General features: G+C 41.5%; 1 protein-coding gene across 3 annotated transcripts in view; it reads left to right on the top strand.

The window, feature by feature from the left end:
- Positions 1–5,389: 5,389 nt before the first annotated feature.
- gria1a (glutamate receptor, ionotropic, AMPA 1a) overlaps positions 5,390–19,230 on the top strand; it is a 69,623-nt gene continuing 55,782 nt past the window's right edge. For all 3 annotated transcript variants that reach the window (XM_054598021.1, XM_054598020.1, XM_054598019.1), the window contains exons 1-2: positions 5,390–5,477; positions 5,693–5,827. In XM_054598021.1, coding sequence (XP_054453996.1) covers positions 5,390–5,477; positions 5,693–5,827 — 223 coding nt within the window. The remainder of the gene's footprint in view (positions 5,478–5,692; positions 5,828–19,230) is intronic.

The following is a 19,230-nucleotide window of genomic DNA, read 5'->3' as shown; positions in this document are numbered from 1 at the left end:
CATCCTTCCTTTCTGCGAGCACAGCTATACAATAGGTACAAAAGCCCCCCGAGTGCGGCCCGATTGTACGGCTCTATGTCTTCTATGAGTTCACAGGTATTCACAATATTTCCATTTCCCCTGGGGGGGATTAATCAGGCCATTATAATTTGTTCCCTGAAATTTGTCATGTCTGCGTGCGCCGATGCTCGATGTTCTGGAACCGCACAAGCATCGACTCCATCAATCAGTATTACCACGGTAACGTTGTGAGAGCTTCACTTCCCCCGCGGCCAGTGGAGGGGAAAGGCAATTATGCAGGTAGCATATGAGGGAGAGGGAGGCAGAGACAGAGCCAGAGAGAGAGAGAGAGAGAGAGGGAACACCTGAATAGCTACAAAAGAATAGACAGGAGGAGAGCGTGTTTATTCCCCACACTTCTAATGGTTGTCTGTTTGTACTATGCCTGTTTGATAATTGGCATTATCTGATCAACTGGGCTCTCTGTGCACAAACAGTCTCCTTGGGTGTATGACGCTGAATGATACAAATATTAAGTGTGACCATCTGCAGTGCCTTTCCATAATTTGGTAACTGAAAACTGCCAGTGATTTTCCATGGCGTAGCTCACTGAGTACAATACAACACTGCCTACCTTTTATAAATGTTTTCCTCCTCCCTCAGGAATTGATTCATTTTCATTCATGTCACTACAGTATAAATATCAAACAAAAAAGGAAAGCAAACACACTCCATGATTTTTTGGTATAAAAATCAACTTGGAGATACTTGAAAATTGCAGTGAACCATAGTAAACATCATGTTTAAAAAACGTATCTGTTAGTGGATTTATTAAATGAAAATGATATCTAATTACATTTCATTAATGTAATTTAAAATGTTTTATTCTTATAATTATGTAAAACATCATGATATATATGTATATTAAAAATCCCTTTAAGGACTGAGAAGATCTTCTCTTCCTCTAGAACACATGATTTAAATTCTCACAGAACTTTCATCAGTATTTTCCAAAATGACCAATCTTCTACTTCTAAAAGACACGCACCTCTCTGGGCAGATCTGCTGAATCGATTATAGGAGAGACTAATTAAGCCACATGTCAATAACTCATCCCAATTAAGGCGCAGAGCAGAATTCAGGCATGCACCTAGTCCAGACATTTCTGAGCCCATCGATTCTGTACTAATGCCAGGTTCTTGTCCGAGGCTGGCGTACGTCCAGTGTCTGTCAGTCAGTCAACAAGTGCTGTAATCAAGTCTGCAGTTAAAGAGAGAAAGAAGCCCAAACAGTCCAAATCCATTCCTAGTTTCTACGTGTGACATAAGATTGATCACTTCTGCACAACTGGGAGATCACATTAAGAGAGATGGTTGGACGGTTCTCACACTATCTAGCGCTTTATGAATGGAGCTTCTTTTGTGCTTCTTTTCTTTTATTATTGAAGGATGGGAAACAAAAGCACGCTCAATTGGTGTAGCCTGACTTTTTTTGATAGTTTAGCGCTCTTAAAAACAAATGGACCGGAGAATCTCACGGGATTGGTTATATGTCTAATAAAAATCTGCCCGGCTCTCGGTTTATCTTTCTATCTTTATATAGTTTACCCTCGTAAGAGGTCGGAGCAGCTCACCAGAATAAAATAGTCCGTCCTGTTTTATTGTGCTGTGTTGTGTTATTTAAAATACCAAGCGAGCTGACACAACCGCCACCATAAGTCATTTTGGCAAACACCTTAGCAAACATTTGGCCACTTTCCCATCTGGCAGACACAAAGCAACATTAGCATTCATTTTAAGTCATGTTTGTGGTCACCTGACAACTGTAAGTCCAATATTTGTTGACTCTGTTTTGTTGCTGTAGAAAAATATCCGGCTCTTTAGCTAACGTTAGCTAAATGTTTACTACGTTCCCCAGCTAGCAAGTTGCTAATTTTGCCTGCTTGCTGCTTTACAGTTGGTGTAAGACAACTAGTTTGTTGTAAATAGCTGCATTTTGGGGTTGAAGAAAGCAGTGAGAATGAAAAAAATTGAGGACTGTTGAAGCACAACAATTATCTGAACAAAGGCTTTGTAGTACTACAGTGTTGGGTAATGATACTCTGTTTTAAGCCTTGTAAGCTATAGTGGTTGCTTTCAGACATATTGATAAATTTGTGTTGAATAGGTGATGTATCCCACCAAATAGGCCTAAATTGTTATGATATGAATGTTGGACCATATCCAACACCCTCCCTACTATACTTGTTTATGTCAATAGTTCCTGTTTTTCATTCTATTCTACTCCATGTCTACTTTTAGGCCTGTTTGACATATTTAGTTCCTTTGTCACCTCTGCAACATGTTTTTTTTATTTTTTAATAGTTTTGCCTCCAGCAGTATGACGTACACAAGTACTTGACAACACAAGTGCGTTGGCTCAATTATAGGAATAGCACACTGGGGACTTTTTTTCCCTTCTCACTCAAACTAGAGTGGAACCAGCAGATTTTGACGGATTAACCTCATTATACTCTTCACATAGACTTCTATAAAAAAACCTCAGACAGACACTCATGATCCATGATGGAGACATCTTTAGGGACAAAAAGACGACGTATTTCCTTATTTCTGTTACATAGTGTCTGTCTGATGGTGATGATATTTCTAACCTGGAACCTCAAGCTCTGTGAATGTTTTTCCTCTACGTAGCAACATTAAATATTTAACCATCGTTACCAATGCTTTTCCAAGATCTATTTGCATTTATCAGGAGTTTTAAAAAAGATTGCATGGCACTCATTGCACATGGGGCACTTCAGGCATCACACACACACACACACACACACACACACACACACACACACACACACACACACACACACACACACACACACACACACACACACACACAAAGTACACCCAAACACTGAAGTATGCACTATGAAAAAGGCTGCTAAAATATGCATAAATCAAATGCAGTCTTGAGAGATGTAAAATGCCAAAAGAAGAAAAAACTGATGGGTTGTAATGAACGTCTGCCAAATCATTTATGTTTGAGCTAACCCCCAATCATGTTGAACAAAGGACAAGAAAATTGACCAATCTGCCTGTATGTATAGGACATCCATCATTCATAGATTAGATAACCTTTTACCCTATACTTCTTGAATTTTCTATTGCTCAAGTTTGTAAAGCGCTTCTTTTTTTTAATCAGAAATGCTTCTGCTCAATTGGAAACCCTGTAAAACTAATTCACCATAAGATTCTAATCTTTTAATTTTAATTTTCAGGGAGAAATGTGTTAACAGCTGCCTTCGTGTAGTGGAAACAATAATGTATAACAATAACAACTGATAAGTGAGCTCATCCCTAATCCTAATTCTGTCAAAGGCAGAATTTACCACTTCATATTCCAAACAAGCACCGGGGCATCGCATCATGGTGTGGTTTGCAGTCAATCTCGTGAACATTGCCGGTGTTGATTAGTTTTTCAGTGTGTACAGAAACACGGGGGCTTGTATCTTTTCTTCAGAAAATAATTGGCTGTGGCTGTCTGTAAATACATGGTTTAAAATCATAACCCTGCTTATCAGCTGCTCGCCAGTCCTGTACTGTGTGAGGGGGATGGGGAGCATGCAAAGCAAAGGTCCTCTTTCACATTCAGAATTCTCAAAATTTATATCAAATCGAGCCAGTTTATGGAGTAAATCCTGACAATATTAAGCCCATTATCCAGAGTTTACATCCCCATTCTAAACTTCTAAAACTCTGTACATTTTTGACTTGCAATTGAAATGGCCAGCCATGTGCTTCAGTGATATCAAAGTGCAGTAATCCCAAGTGGAGATGTAGCTATCCATTTTTCTTATCCTGTTTTAACGACAAAGCAAAGGCAGGAATGTAAGACTGTAAGCCTTGTTATCAAAAGTACATTTTAAAAACAAGCATTATTGCTCTTTTTAATACTGACTGCATCATCTAATCTCATCTAAACTACAGTACATATACATTAAAATGAGAAACAGTAACCTGTCAATCACCAACTTAAACTACATTTGTATGTAAACAATTTCAGTAAGTCTCCCTTGATGCTAGAAATGCCAAATCAAAGCAGTTATATTGAAAATGAAGCACATTTTGTGTTTGTATTGACTTGTTTCACATGTTTTCCAACAGCATGCCAATGATGACTTTAGAGATTAGACGTAGCTCTCTTTGCAGTTGGAGATAAAATTGAGGCTTAAAGTTCTATTTTGGAAACAGCATGTGAAAAAACGGTCTCACCAGAGGCTTCATTTAGAAGCTGCCTGGAGCTTTCAGTCACATCACATGAGCTTCATCAGCAGATGGAGTTTCACCATTTGTCATGGAATTGTCTGTGTCCCAAAAAATATTTCTGCTGAGTACTTTCAGAATTTCCAATCCATGCTGACTTGAAAAGTCAGATTCAAAGTTTGTTCTTGACCTCGGGCTAATCTAAAAAAAAAAAAATAGATAGTTTAAGATCATATAATCATAAAATGTACATCTGGATTACAACAACTTATCCCTTCTGCGCAGGTTGTACCACTTGTTTTAATTGCAGGTTTTAAATTGGTTTGAATCTTTTATTGTTTAAATGTGTATTTTCACCATAAAAATATGCAGACATATTAAAAAAAAACAACACACACATTTGTGTTACTTTACTTGAAATCGCTTCTGGGTAATTGTGTCACTGTTGGAATTTCAAGATGCATAAATTCTCAGAGATCATTTACTAGTAAATAAGAGCTCATATTGATGTGGATCTTTTTGTAGTGCAGGGAGGTGAATGATATCCATGAAACCCTGTGCGTCTCCTCAGGGACCTGTGGGTGTACACTGCAAAAAATATTAAGTATTGAGTGTGAACGTGTCATTTATTGTATTGCTTTATTTAGACGTGATGACAGACATCCTCATTAATTAAGGTAAGATAATGACACATGCTTTCTTTGCACTTTTGGATGTTTATCATGCCATTTCCTTGATAATCAATCTGCAAACAAGAAACAAGTAAAAATGGAGAAGAAATCCGTTTTTAAAAGAAACCACATTTAAATTGACATTTTTAGCTCAACAGCTTTTTTTTTTTTTGCAGTGCGCCTAATGCTGAAGTCATTCTCTCGTCTCATACAACAGCAGCCAAGGACGAGAGAGCATCAGAGAGAGCGAGAGAGAGAGAGAGAGAGAGAGAGAGAGAGAGAGAGAGAGAGAGAGGAAGGTGCCTCCTCTCGCCATTGCGATAACTGTCTCGTGTGTTGAGTCGCTGCTCCACTGAACGGGAGGGACAGGAGCACCGAGGGGGGGTCGGGTTTAACTTCACACACGGACAGACCTATGCGTGGATTTCGGCTCTTTCCCCCTTCGCCAATGCAAAAGGAAATATGCAGCGAAGCTTCACCATTCTCTACACCAGTTTACTGGGGATCTGCTTGGGATCTAGTTCAAGTTTCCCAAGTAACATCAATATAGGTGAGAATGGCGCATCCGACCCCCTTTTCTTTTTTTTTTTTTTTTTTTTTTTTTTTTTATATCTCAGCATTGACAAGTTTATCTTTTATTTTTTTTTTTTTATTATATGTGCATGTGTGTGTGTGTTTTTTTTTTTTTTTATAAATATGATTTTTATTTTCTGATTTGGCTCCAGTGTGTCCAAAATTAACTCCTGCTTCTCTGCTGCTCAACAGGAGGATTGTTCCCAACAGAATCTCATGAATATGAGGTCTTTCGTTTCGCCCTCTCGCACCACCAGGACATCCCCAAACTGGTGCCGCAGGTGGATATGGTCAAGATGGGGAATAGCTTCTCCATGACATATGCCTGTAAGTAGCATATATGTGCCTGCATGCTCCACCATGTCTGCTCCACATGTTTGATCCATCCCCCTCCATCTGTTCATCGACTTGTTGGAGAGCCTTTCACAACTCCTCGGGTTGAAACCTGCGCATTAACAGGCCTGCTGCAGAGACTTGCGTGTGTTGGTAGCTCATCTCAGGAACTGTTGCGTGGTGGGACCGAGATGGACTTATTCCCTCCGCGTTATTGTTCCCCTCCGGGGGAAACCACGGGGACTGAAACCCAACCTCTGCAGCAGAGATCCTGTACAGTCACATTACATCAGGTTTATTGTACAGATATATGAATATGAAAAGCAGCAGCAGCAGCAGCAGCCACTGGTCGGTGTGCGCCTTTCCCTTCTGTAACCCGAGCTGGACAACAAAGAGCCGGGGCGCTGATCGACGATGTGAACAAAGAGGGAGAGAAAAAAACGACTCTAAGTGCGTTTCTAATTAGCCACGGATCACAGTCCCATTATCTTCTCCCGACAGAACACACATTAACACACGCTCCCTCCCTGAAACCCTGACAAAGACATGCGCACACGCACGCTCAATATATAATGCAACTTTCAGGACTTTAGGATTACCTGCCTCACCTTAATGGGTTTTTATTAATGCAACCTTTTGGGTTTTTTTAACCGACAGAGCTGAGAGTCTCTTTAATCAGTTTATGTGTGGGGGGGAAGTGTTTCTTTTTAAATGAAGGTAATAACATGCTGTCAACAAGGAAGTTAAAATGAAAGAAAAAAATCATTACTCTGAGTCTTTGGTCAGAGCAGTGGAGAAGCCGTTCTCCTGTGGGTGATAATGTGTGCCATTACACCAGCCAAACAATAACTCTGTGTCTCAGCTTGACGAAAGAAATGCCACTCTAATTTGTTTCTTCTTTGTGAACCTTGCACTTATCCCTGCTTTGTATTCTGACAAGATTTTTGTCGCCCTTGAGGCTTTTCAGCCGTGTTTTTCCTCATTCCATCCTCGACGACTCCGAATTTGCCTGTGGCTCACTCTCACTCTCTGTAGTGAAGTCGAACACTTTCAGGAGATACCCTTTGACAACTGTGCCTGTCCTGACTCTCTGCCAGGTGTGTGTGCCTCAGTGAAAGACGTTTGATTGCTTTCTTTCAGACATCGATTTTAGCATTTCCACTTTATAACGAGACTAGAATTTGAAAAGAAAAGGTCTTTTACTCCATTTCCACGGGGTTTGAAATTGACTCGCAGATATCATTGTTGCTCGCAGAATGAACTGAGCAGTGGAAAAAACATGATGCAGTTTTCATAAAGACGCAAAATACAAGCACAGTGACACTCTGGCTCAGATTGAGGGGCAGTCATAGGAACGGACTCCATTACCTTTGCATTTTCTAGGTCGGTTTTATGAATAGTTACAGTCTGATCAGAGGCGAAGCATTAGTTTTTGGGATAGTTATTGAATACTGTTACAACACCAGTCACCACACTCCACTTGTTGGTTAGTGTATGGTTGTATACAAAAAAACAGATTAGCAAAGCTTTACAATAAGAATATTCAAACCCCCACAATCAACATTATCAGTAGCAAATTAACTGACAACTGAAAAATATTAAATGTTATTATTATTTTAACCCTAGCCATGATGCCTTTTCTCACCTTAACCAAGTTGTTTTGTTGCCTAAATCTAAGAGTTCATTTCACAACGTAAACTACGTGGCTAAGTGCGTTTTTGCAAGAGTGATATAAGGCTGTTCTGAAATATATTTATGAATATCTATTTTTTTGGATCAGAAAAGGTAGACGGTGAACAAATCCCGTTGTTACAAAGCCAACATTTCTTTCTGGCGTCTGGGTACCACAGAAGGTAGGTTGCTTGAGTTAGGCACTAAAAGCATTTCTGGAGAAACTTGGGCTTGTGTGACCAGCTAGTCGGAATTGAAAGCTTGACAAGTCTTGCGTGAGTTATGTTTTTCGCTGGGTCGTTCTTTGTATTCATATAGTGCCAGTCCTACATGATTCGTCAGCTCAGCCAACTGGGCTCCAACAAAGGATCACACCGTTCTAGCAGTACAATTGACTGCTGTTTATTTGGTGGAATCATAGATATTCTTGCCAGAAATGTGGTTTCAATATACATCAAGACTCTCTGTAACCAGATAGGCAACTGAGCAGTATGAACTCTCTGAAGCACAAACGTCCTTCTTGTTTCAGACTATAACTGATCAGTTAACTCTGCTTGCCAGGTCTCCCAGATGTTGGATCAATATCTTATCTTGGGTGGTGAATGGGACAATATACCCTAAAAGGTCACATTAGCTCGTAAAGTCTTGTACTTGTAGATATTCAACATGATGATCACGGTGTTAACAGTCGGGCAGTGCTCAGATAACTTGTCTGCTGCCAATGCGAGTCGAGTTTGGAGTCATAGAAGGCCATGATTGATCCAAAGGTCAGTGCAAGTTGGCTGATGGCCAACAGGTTGTTGTTTGCCCACTGCTGCAGTTTGAAGCCAATGGACAGGAGATAGCAAAGGTTCCCCACCAGGGCTTTGGCCTCCTCTTCTGAACCGAAACTGTAGTTGTCAACATTAAAGAACTTTTCCATCAACTCATGAACGTCATCGCCCGATTGGGTGTGATCACAAACGTGCATCTCCAGTGGCTGTATCGCACATTATGGGCTGCAGGTTGTCCCAAATGGGACCCTCATGGCCAGAACCCAGTCCACTGCAGTGTACGTAGCCGAGGCTTTGGGACTGGAACCTGGGATGGGTTTAATGCCTGCTGTGTCGTTGTCTAGACCCTCAGCTGCTCATCCTCCGTACTTGCCTTGAGGTGCTTCATTTTTCTGCTGTTAGATGCAGTTCCATAATCTTCCTCCCAGTCTCAATGTTGCTCCAGTACTTAAAAATATACTTACATTTTGTGTGACTATACAAGTCATCTCTGTTGCTGTTCAGCTGTCGTATGGCATCACTGCACTGGAAACTGAAGGGTCCACATCATCCATTAACAAGCTTCACAGCGTAGAGTGTGTAGGTGACAAAGCTATAAACCAGATATATTCTGCATAAAATAAATGAGCAAATCTCCATATCTACACAATGGCTAGATAAACATTATTAACAGCTAATTAATTAATAATTGACATATCAACATTTTGAGGGTAAAATATATTACAGGCACTGCCAATTACTGTTACGTATTAACAATAATGGAAAAAGTAAAATATAAAAATTGAATAAATGCAGCATTTTCTCCCTCTAAACACATCACCGTGTTCTTATTTTAAGGTACTACACTACTGGTGGGAGGAACAGTTGGCTTACATTTACGGCCTTCTGAAAACATATAATTTAGCATAGAGTTACTAACAGAAAGGTTTAGTCCTTACAGATAGCTGCATGCGCAACAGCAGAAAGAGTCCCAGAAATGCTTCAACCTGATTGGTAGATGGGCAATTATTAAGACTGACAGAGGCTAGTGAAGGTTCTTATCAGGGAGTCTAGGAGCCTTTTGCCATGCAGAGGTTTAAAGTAATGTGGTAGTAGCCGTCCTTATGAGATTAAGTAATGATTGGAAATAAAGCATGTACACCAACATTCATGCAGATCTATAGACATTCAGTTCTGGCTGCTGCCAAATGTTGAACACTATCACAAAAAGGAAATTTGCTCTTACCCTGATTATAGGGATGATACCCCCTAGACTTAACACACATTGCACATTGTTAAATACAATTATCCAGTATGTTCATAAAAACAGACTTTATGGAGTCCATCCTGTCCAGAGTTGGCTTTGTGGTGTGTGTAATTTTGCGGAGATGCGCCCCCCCAGCAGAGCTGTGTAATGAAATGTAAACACACCCAAGATGCCCTCATTAAAGAGATGGTCCTCTGTTCAGGAGGGAATGTGACGTGAATATCAGGCTCAGGCTGCAGCTCAACGTATCCAGGGATGTTCCTAGTGGAAAAAAACAAGATGCCTGTAGGGTATATAATGTCTTAGTCGAAGCGTGCACTCAGTGGATGGACAGCAGCATACATACAGTAGGCCGTTGCATGTTTATGATCTTGCACCTGGTCACTACATCTTTATAGATGTGTATGCCCCGAAGAGTCCCGAACACAGCAAAATAAGAAAATACAGGCAGTAGGCAGTGTCTCTGTCTATAACTGCTTTTTTAATCAGTCTTGTCATCTTTTTATTCAATTAATTGGTAGAATATCTCCTACGAAATCAATTTAAAAATGGGTTGAATTACAAGAGCAGATCTTTTGTAAAATATATACTTTAAATACCTGCAAAGATCAAATATCCTGCTCCGAAATTACTCCGGAAACTTCTCGAAACTGATTGTTTGATCAAGGATCACCGCCAATATTCAGCTCTATCTAGAGCGATACTAGATCCAGGCGCAGTTTCTCCTCTCCATCCAGTCACCCCCCTCTCAGTCTCCCACACGATGCCATCAAATATGACATCTTTTCTTCAACGCATCACGCATATCACTGCATCCCATGGGTATGATGGTGGGCCGTGGAACGAGCATGTCAGAAAGATTTGCTGTGGATGGAGACGGCAAAAATGAAAGTGACACCTCTTCCTGCTCTGTGTCACTCGTCCTGAAAGAGCTTTCAGATGTGGAGGCTATGGGGACGTGTTTGTAAGGAATAAAGAAGGGCTCCGGGGCCTGCTTATAATGAGTCAGATGAGAAAAGCTGCCTATTCTTGGGTTTTCTATTTAGTGTGGAGGAGTGTATACGTAAGCGTGTATATGTGTCTCACTCTAGCATCTGTGTAGGATGTCTCGAGTGAGTGACAGTTCACCTCTGTACGCGTGTGTGAGTGTGGGAACGTGCCCGGGGGCTCTTGGGGTCCACTAGTGTGAAAAGCAGCGGGTGAATGGGCCCTTGTGCACGGGGATGAATGGAGCTCCGGATGAGGGTGATACTCATCAGCTGGCTCTTATGACTAGCCACTTCCTCCAGAAGAAAGCCCTCCCAACACACACACACACACACACACACACACACACACACACACACACACACACACACACACACACACACACACACACACACACACACACTCGCTGGCACCTGCCTAGAGAGCAGGAGAACATTGGGCAGGAGGTTGGGTGGACTAGGGCAAAGGTGAATGAGAAAACAATGAGGAGAGAGATGGGAGGACATAATAAAGACATTGAATGTTAATGGGCGAAGAGATCCATTTTATTTCTCGCCTGTGGAGTCATCGGGGAAGTAATGACGATGGCAACACTGTCGGCATAATGTGAGACAGGATACTGGAGCTCATTTGCATTTCTTCTGTCTCCTTTCTTCCGCTCACATACACAAATCAAGTCATGTAGTGGTAGAACACTTTTATTATTATGGATCACGGCTCTTTTTCTATACGTGCCTTTGTTTTCACATTCTGAGTGAAAGTGCTTGCTGGACTGGCTCATTTCTCATGTTTCCAGTGGTTAAAAATAACTGCCAGGGATGCTGTGTGTACATGGAGGATATTAGTCACTTCTCCCCTCAGTTAGATATCACATTAGCATAATCTGCTATTGCCTTGGTTTGTAATAAGGACATCACTGAATCGCTATAGCTTCATGTCAAATCCCCTGCAGGCTCACGCCTATGTTATCTACTTTTCTCTTTGATGTCCCCCATGTGTGTGGTGAGATTTAGGCTAAGCTTTGGTTATTTTTGGTGTAAATTCTGTTTGCAGAGTATTTCACCTGATTTCAGACGGTGGAATTTTGAATTAGCTCTCCATTTAGCGTCATGAGTCACTAACTCGTTTTTTTTTGATTTTGTGTCCGGTTCAGCCATCCTGGTAATAAACCTTTCATTAAAGCTAATTAGTGGTCATGGAAAAGACAATTTGGGTTGTCACTGTAATGTAGGCAGCAGTATTTCCCCGGGTCTCTGAGGGTCGGTTTAAAGTGGACTGGAGGAAGATCTATGAGGCAGCCATGATCAATGAACCGAGCACAGCACAGAGGCCGGCCCAGCCGATCAATACGGCACAGATGAGAGGGGAGTGGGGGATTGTTGTGGGCGGGGGGGCTTGCTTCCCTTTGGGTTGGCCTTGAGGACAGATATGACTAACTGTTGGGTGATCTATGTCACAGAGGGAGAGAGTGTACAGGTGGAGGTCAAGTACAGGGATGGTCAAACGTCGATGGTAGATCAAGATGTCAGTGACACTCACTGTCTTATAGCTATATTTTCATGGCTCTAGATGTATTTATTAAGTTATTGATAAAACCGGATGGCTTCAAGTGTTGCTTAAAGATCCAATAGATTTGAGTCTAGTACTGTAATGTTGTATCCATCGCTCTTATCAGTAATTGTTTTTGTACTCACAAATTTGAGTGCTAATTGAATTAAGGAACTGTTGGGTCATCCCTAAAGAGAAATCCGACATGACATGGCTAGTTTTAAATACACCTTCAGGTTAACCAAACCAATTTAAAAGAGGTAATGAAGGAACATTGCAAAAATCATGATTCAGTTTTTATAATCTAGTTATAGGTGTATTCAGTTTGACCTCAACCTTTTTTTCCGCATATGACCCCTTTAAACAAAACATGTCAACCTGTGACCCATCATCACTGCTTCTCTATGTGTGTAGGTTATGTCTAGTCAACCAAAGAGGGATATTCTTTCCTGCTCTATTACATTTTTTTACAGGCCTAAAAAGCTGAAGTTATCACATCATGGAGATTGGAATATCAATTTTCATCATCAGGGTAGTTTCTTGCTCTGATTACTAAATTAAAATGTGTGCGAGTATGTGCAACTGCTTTGTGAGGTTCTGTGGTCACACACTTGCACACACACAATAGCTAACAAGAGACGGAGCTCGAGCAGATGCATTTAATGTATTATTCAATGCAGCACATCCAATACTATCACTTCATGGAGTCATAAGCATTAATATGTAATAATAACTCAGCAGGGGAGAAAAAGGCAATTGAGCTGACTCTGTTATGCACTGTAATGCTTAAAAAAAAAATGCTCATCTCTATAGAACTTGCCAGGAGAAACTAAAATAGAAATGTTTGTCCCCTGGCGGCTTGATTTCTTTCACCCCTTCAGGGTCAAGCAACACCCTAGAAAGGAGAGTCTTAGCTGGGATGGAAGAGGGTGGGGGATGGAGGTTAAGCTGCAATTTCAGACCCGATGGCTGGTGTCACTGAGGCTCTGGGGTTTAGTATTTATTGTGTAGCTACTGTGTCAGTCACTGAGGTACAGCTGTGGTGACTGACTTCAACAGTGCATGCATGTTCAGAGGGATTAGCGAGTGTTCAATGCATTATTGAAAGAGGCGGACGAAAAGCAGATCACCGCTCCCTCCTGACTGTTTCGGGACATGACAGTTATTTGTCGAGGAGAAAACGAGAGAATGGGGTAGGGCGGGAAAAAACAAAAGAAAACGGATGGTTGTTCTCTTGGGCTAGAGTCTGGCAGGTGCTGGTTTGATGAATGAGAAGGCTTTTGCTCTGGAGCGCCAGAGATAGAGAATGGCCCATAGCAATCAATGTAGATCAGCCAAAACCGCTCCCCAAGCAGCTGAGTGATGGAGTGTGGAGCAGAAGGGTTAGAGAGATTGTTTTGGTGTGTTGCGTGTGCCCACATTGCTTTGCCAAAGGTAGAGGGAAGGTGCATGGGGTGAGGGAGGAGAGGAATGGTTAAGAAGGAGAAAATAAGCAACCTGTCATTTTATCTCCTCACCTGCTGAATGACCTCTTTCTGAGAACCACCCGTCGCATAAAAGTTACCCCAACGGCTATTTTTGGGCCTTGAGGTTTGAGAATTATTTTGTGATGACAAGACACCAGTCTTCATCACACATACACTTCTTGCTCAGCAAATAAACACACACTTTACTGACAACTGCGTTTCTATTTGTTCTCCTCATTGTCTTTCTAAGCCCGCTCCAAGTCCTTCTCAGTATTCATACCAGCTCACCAAGTATTTAAAACAAATCTGTCATCTCTGGAGGTAATGGCAGCTGGGACGTGGAGGTCTGAGCTGAGACGTGTGGGGCTGGCAATTAGAAAACAATGTGTTCGAAGATGAGGACCAGGATTTGTGCTGCGGGGTGGAGGGACGAGCGCCGGATGGTGGCAGCTGTCATGTTTTTACCACAAAGACAGAAGCGAGTTCCTCTTTTGTCACACGGCACATCTCAGGAGCTTCTGTGTGCTTTAATGAGGAACAGAGCCTACAAGCATATTAAACGGGGTGACATAGTGTAACTGCTCTTACAGTGACAGCACAAGGCTGTTGTTGTTCGCAAATGCTCGCAGTACTAGATAACTGCCTTGCCATGACACCAGACTTGCAACAGTTGCTGAAAGTTGGGAAAGCAAACCAAAAAATGTAGAGAGGACAATACATTCATTTATACCATGAGGCAATATGAATTTGTCTACTTGCACGGATTTTGTTACTTTTATATCCCCTTATATCTGGTAAAAAAGTTGTAACTCATTTTACAGATCAGTGAGTCAGACTAATGCAAGATGATATGGGATTTCTGCTGTATATAATTGACTGCTCTCTAAGTCCTGCCGCTGGAACACAGACCGGCCAATTCTAGCGTAGCCTCAGCCAGCTCCCACGAGGCAGCTCCGCTCCATTGACTCTCATGCAATCGTTTCAGATTTTCTTCATTTTCAGGCTGATTTTGTGGATTTGTAGCTGGTTTTTGGTAAATGTTGTGTTATAGTGAATCTGGTTACCCGGAGAGGTTGGAAGGAGATATACGTTTACCAAATGTTACGTTTCTCCACAACAACCTGTGGAGCTAACATTAGCACAGTAGGTTGGCCTATCATTAGCTAACTAGCGTTTTTCACTTCTATTCTACGTTAGCTACTGAAGGTATAGACATGCTGCTTTAACTTTTTAATGATTGTAACAGTTAATAAAGACATACCCAGCTTTAAAGGAACAGTGTTGTTCCTTGATTTCATTGTTTTCTGTCTCCAGGGGATGTGTGGGTTCATGTTCACACTGTGATATGAAGACTTTGGCTTCTATCGTTAACCCTGGATGAAGTCATAAATCCTCCAACATAGTTAATAATATGCTACTTGGCCTTCGAAATAATGCTACGTTAGCGTTACTAGGTACTAAGCTAGTTAAATAAAATAAGTAAATAATGCAGACAAACACACTGTTTAATTATGTCCTTACACTTTTGCTCTTGTGGTTTGGGTTTTGGAAAGGCTAAAAAAAAGACAGCACCCTCCAAATGGTTTAAACTACAAGCCCCATCCAGATCGTTTCAGCATGCCTGGTTACGGTTGCTAGGCTGTGATGGGACATTTGCAGTATGGGGGAGGGTTTTATGAAACTGTTACATCGGTATGATGAAGTACCTTTGTCAAAGGTTTGGTTCACTGTATTAACCCAGATATTATACTCCTGTCTGGTCATTGTAGCTATAACAGTTCTTTAGTGATTGAAAAATAAATAATTGACAACAAGAATCAATTATTAATTTAAGTAATTCATCAAACAAAATTAGCTTCTCAAATAAAATAATTTACTTCTTTTCTTTGAAGATGTCATATTGGGGAGATGTAATGTGAATTATGATGGTCATTTTTCAGTATTACATATATTTTGGATTAACTGTTCACATAAGGAATCAACAGATTAGCCGCAATAACACCCTAGTTAGATGTTTCTGGTTGTTCTCATAGATTCTGCTCATTTATCAACACTTCATTTCCCACTGGCACGGCAGGAAATTGTTGAAGACTTTTAAAAAATTTTTTATAGCAGTTCCTAATGAATTAGCATGCAGGTTGTGTGTTTGCCTCTTCCTGCTCCACATATCCACCTTCATCACTTCTTCTGTTAGAGAAGGTGTGTGAGCCGGGCCGTCTCTCTGCACCTGTCGACACTGATACGCAGATGGGGAGATAATTGCGATGGGATGATTGTTAAGGGGATAATTGGAGTTTCCATACCCCCTGACAGGAGTTGGTCTGCCCTCAGTTTCTGACCCGCTGCCCAGGTAAGCATTTATTCTGCAGGCGGCGGGGCTCTGCAGCAAGCCAGATTGGAAACTTGACGAGAAACAGCGAGGAGGAGATAGAATGGCCTAGAGAGGGTTAGAGAGTGAGACACCGGAAGAGCGAGAGAGATGTGTTTGGAGCTTAGGGGAGTGCTCTCACACCCTCGATTACCCATTTAATGAGGCGACGCGGTGCCATTGTTTTATTACTTAGAGGAAATAGGAGAAATCTAGGTTTCGCTGTGTGGTCCCTGTTTCCCCACTGCTAGGCTGGCATCTGTTCCCTTTGTTCGCAGCAGTCCCTCTATCATCTCCTCTCACAGACACTAATGCTTCTGTTTCTTCTCCTCTCAGGCTTTGCCTCATGTTCGCCCTCACCTACATTTTCAAGACACGCTTGCGTTTTGGCTCATCCTTATTAACCTTCCATTACCCCGTTTCGACTAATGTAATCTCTCATGAGGATCCAACGCTTCTCGCCATTAATCTAAGATCTGTTTGGCTGGTCAGCTGCTCTGATCGCTGCTATTCCCAGCGGTGGAAGCTTTAGAGTTTAGAGTCTTCCTGTCTGCCATCTTTCTCTATATTCTTCATTTTTTTTTTATTTCTATCTTCACATCACCACCTCATTTGTCTTTTCCTTCCTTTTCCCTATTATTCTCGCTCTCTTTTTCTCCCCCACACACCCGTTACAACAGTGACATAAACACAATTTTATTGCTCTTGCACTGGCAGTAAATCTCCCTTAAGCTTGAGGAGCTAAAGCTGTTTATACCGGGGTGTAGCGAGCGCACCTCTCTGGAGCGAAACACTCCACGGGGCATATGGATACTCTAGGGAGGCAGAAAGGCAGTGAGGCAAAGCCCGCCTCCACCTAAAAACCTCTAAAAGCCGTTTTGCATGTCTTGGCTCGGTATTACAGAGTATGCATCGATGAAATAATCTCTTTGCAGTAGCCTACATTGACACGCTATCATGGAAGTAATCATTTTCAGAATAGATTGCAAGTCGTTTGCAGGAGATCCAGGAGAAAACTGTCATCGCAGTAAAACCCTCCTACTCGGTAGTCTGGAGACATTCATGCAGATCCACATCGGTCCTCTGAATAGAAGCAGATTTATTGCACAGTGTAGGGCTGAACAATTAATTGGATCCAAATTGACATTGCGAATAGAACATTGTTATAGAACGCAATTTAGTTTATATTACATTGTTATAAGAGCAGCATAGCTTCTTTGGGAAACAGTTCAGCGCGTAACAAGTTTGTCATCGAGCGACAGAGTGTGAAATTAGTAGTAAAGTGAAGTCAAGTGGTAGCAAATAAACAGTGTAGCAATCAGTTTGTCTAAGAATAAAAGCTGCAGCTCCTGAAGACCGAATTGAAGTGCCGTGTCTTGCTTCCTACTGTGGGGGAAGTAAAGGGCCCTGACATGTCAACATCGGCAAAAAAACGTTCTGCGCACGGTCTGGAAGCTGAAGCTGGAATAGTTAATAACATGTTTACTGCTGACTGGAGATCAGTAAAATTCATACTTATTTTTCATATATTAATGTCCACAAAAGGCCTGTTTGTTGTTATTTTTTCCGATTTTATTTAAGTCCAGGCATGATAATGAATTGCAAGCGCAATATTTGTCCTAAAAACTGCAATTAGATTATTTTCCCATTTAGCTCAGCCCTCCTAGCGCTGTATGAGTCATTCTGTGTTGGAGGGCTCACAAAGGAGGCCACCCCCACCCATCACCTGAGGGATTCTTCACAAGCACAAGCTGTATGAGAGTCGCTCTCTTATCAAAGCCAGCAAGACCTTTCTTTATGGTGAGGCGGGTGCAGGTAGAGAATGCAGTCCCCATAAAGCGTGCATATATGCCCGCGTGTGAATGGGATATTGACTTCTTATTGCCCTGCCCGTCATTAACATAGCTTTTAAGCTCTCCGGAAGATGGATGGGACCGGCGGGACCACAACATGCTCTCTGTTTTTATTACACACATCATCTGACAGTTATTAGCCATGGGTGGCTGAGTGGAGGATGATTGTGTTCGTCTTCCAGTGTCTGGTGTCAGATGTGTTTATCTCCCCTCAGAGTGCTCTGTGGTTGATTGAGTGACCCTTCACCCTTGTGGAGGTGGTGTCTATTACTGCCTAATGTGATCGCACCTTCCCTGCTCCTGTCATCCTTCTAATCTTCTGAACAGATACCTTGAACTAATTATGGAAAAGATAGTAAATCGTTACTCGTATGTGATTCTTAACCAGTTGGTCAGCCAAAATGACCACCTAGTTTCATACCTGCACTGTTTTTAAAAAAACAAAACAGTTTATATAATTATTTTGGCGGGGAATTTTATGCATGTCCTAGAAAACTAACAGTTCACAGATGATGGGAAATGACACGAACAGTCAGCACAATAACCCCTTAATCCCACACCTGTAGTGGTAATATAAGCGGCTGTAAGATCTGTTTGGCAGCACAGGGATGGGCTTCATGCCCAAATCCTTTTGCGCTGAAAAATTGGTGATAAAACATTTTACGTCACGGTGCACTTCAATGGAATACAATTAATCAACAAAATTATGTTTTCGCTTCATAAAACACAGCTGAAACATTTGATGGAATTTTGCCATTTGAGCACGCTAATATCTGCTACTTAGCTGTGAACACAGCTGAGGCTGATGCCAATGTCATTATTTTTAGACGTATTTGGTGAAAATAACGAGACTTTGGCGGTACTGGAAAAAGTCAGATGATTACCAAAGTCAGTCGTTTTCATCGGCTGAGCGTCTCTACAAAATGTCATGGCAATGATAGTTTTTTAATTTTAAGTTTAGACCACAGTGTTGGACCGGCCGAGGGACCAGCATTGCCATCTCTTGACCTTGTTTGTTAGCATGGCTAAACAACAAAAGGCTATGAATTCTCTGCCTCCAGCCTCTCAGATGTGAGGATTTGCTTTTATATCATGATGATTATATCTCTGGGTTTTTGACTGTTGGTGTGAAACTAACAGGACTTTTGAAGCTGTTGCCTTGGGTTGTGGAGATTGTGACATACTGATTAAATTATTAATTGAATAATAAAAAAGTAATTAGTTTATATGACGATGATGGAAAATAATAAATAGTTGCAGCCCTATGATATAGTGTCCTTGCCCCATTTTGCTAGCAGTTTTGACGAAAAAAAACCAAACAGATTTGACCTACTTGGGCATCAGTCTGAATTCTGTGGCGCAAAGGTGACATTGGATAGACAACATAAACCCGGGTGTAGAAGTAGGATTCAGACTCTCTAAATGAAGGCGGTGTGTGACTCCACGAGTCAATCTGGCAGGGTTATGGTAAGGTGGAGGAAAGTT

Source organism: Anoplopoma fimbria, chromosome 4 (assembly GCF_027596085.1).
Source record: "Anoplopoma fimbria isolate UVic2021 breed Golden Eagle Sablefish chromosome 4, Afim_UVic_2022, whole genome shotgun sequence".
Lineage (NCBI taxonomy): Eukaryota > Metazoa > Chordata > Actinopteri > Perciformes > Anoplopomatidae > Anoplopoma > Anoplopoma fimbria.
The sequence above is the reverse complement of the archived record's forward strand: the minus strand, read 5'-3'. Positions and strand labels throughout refer to the sequence as shown.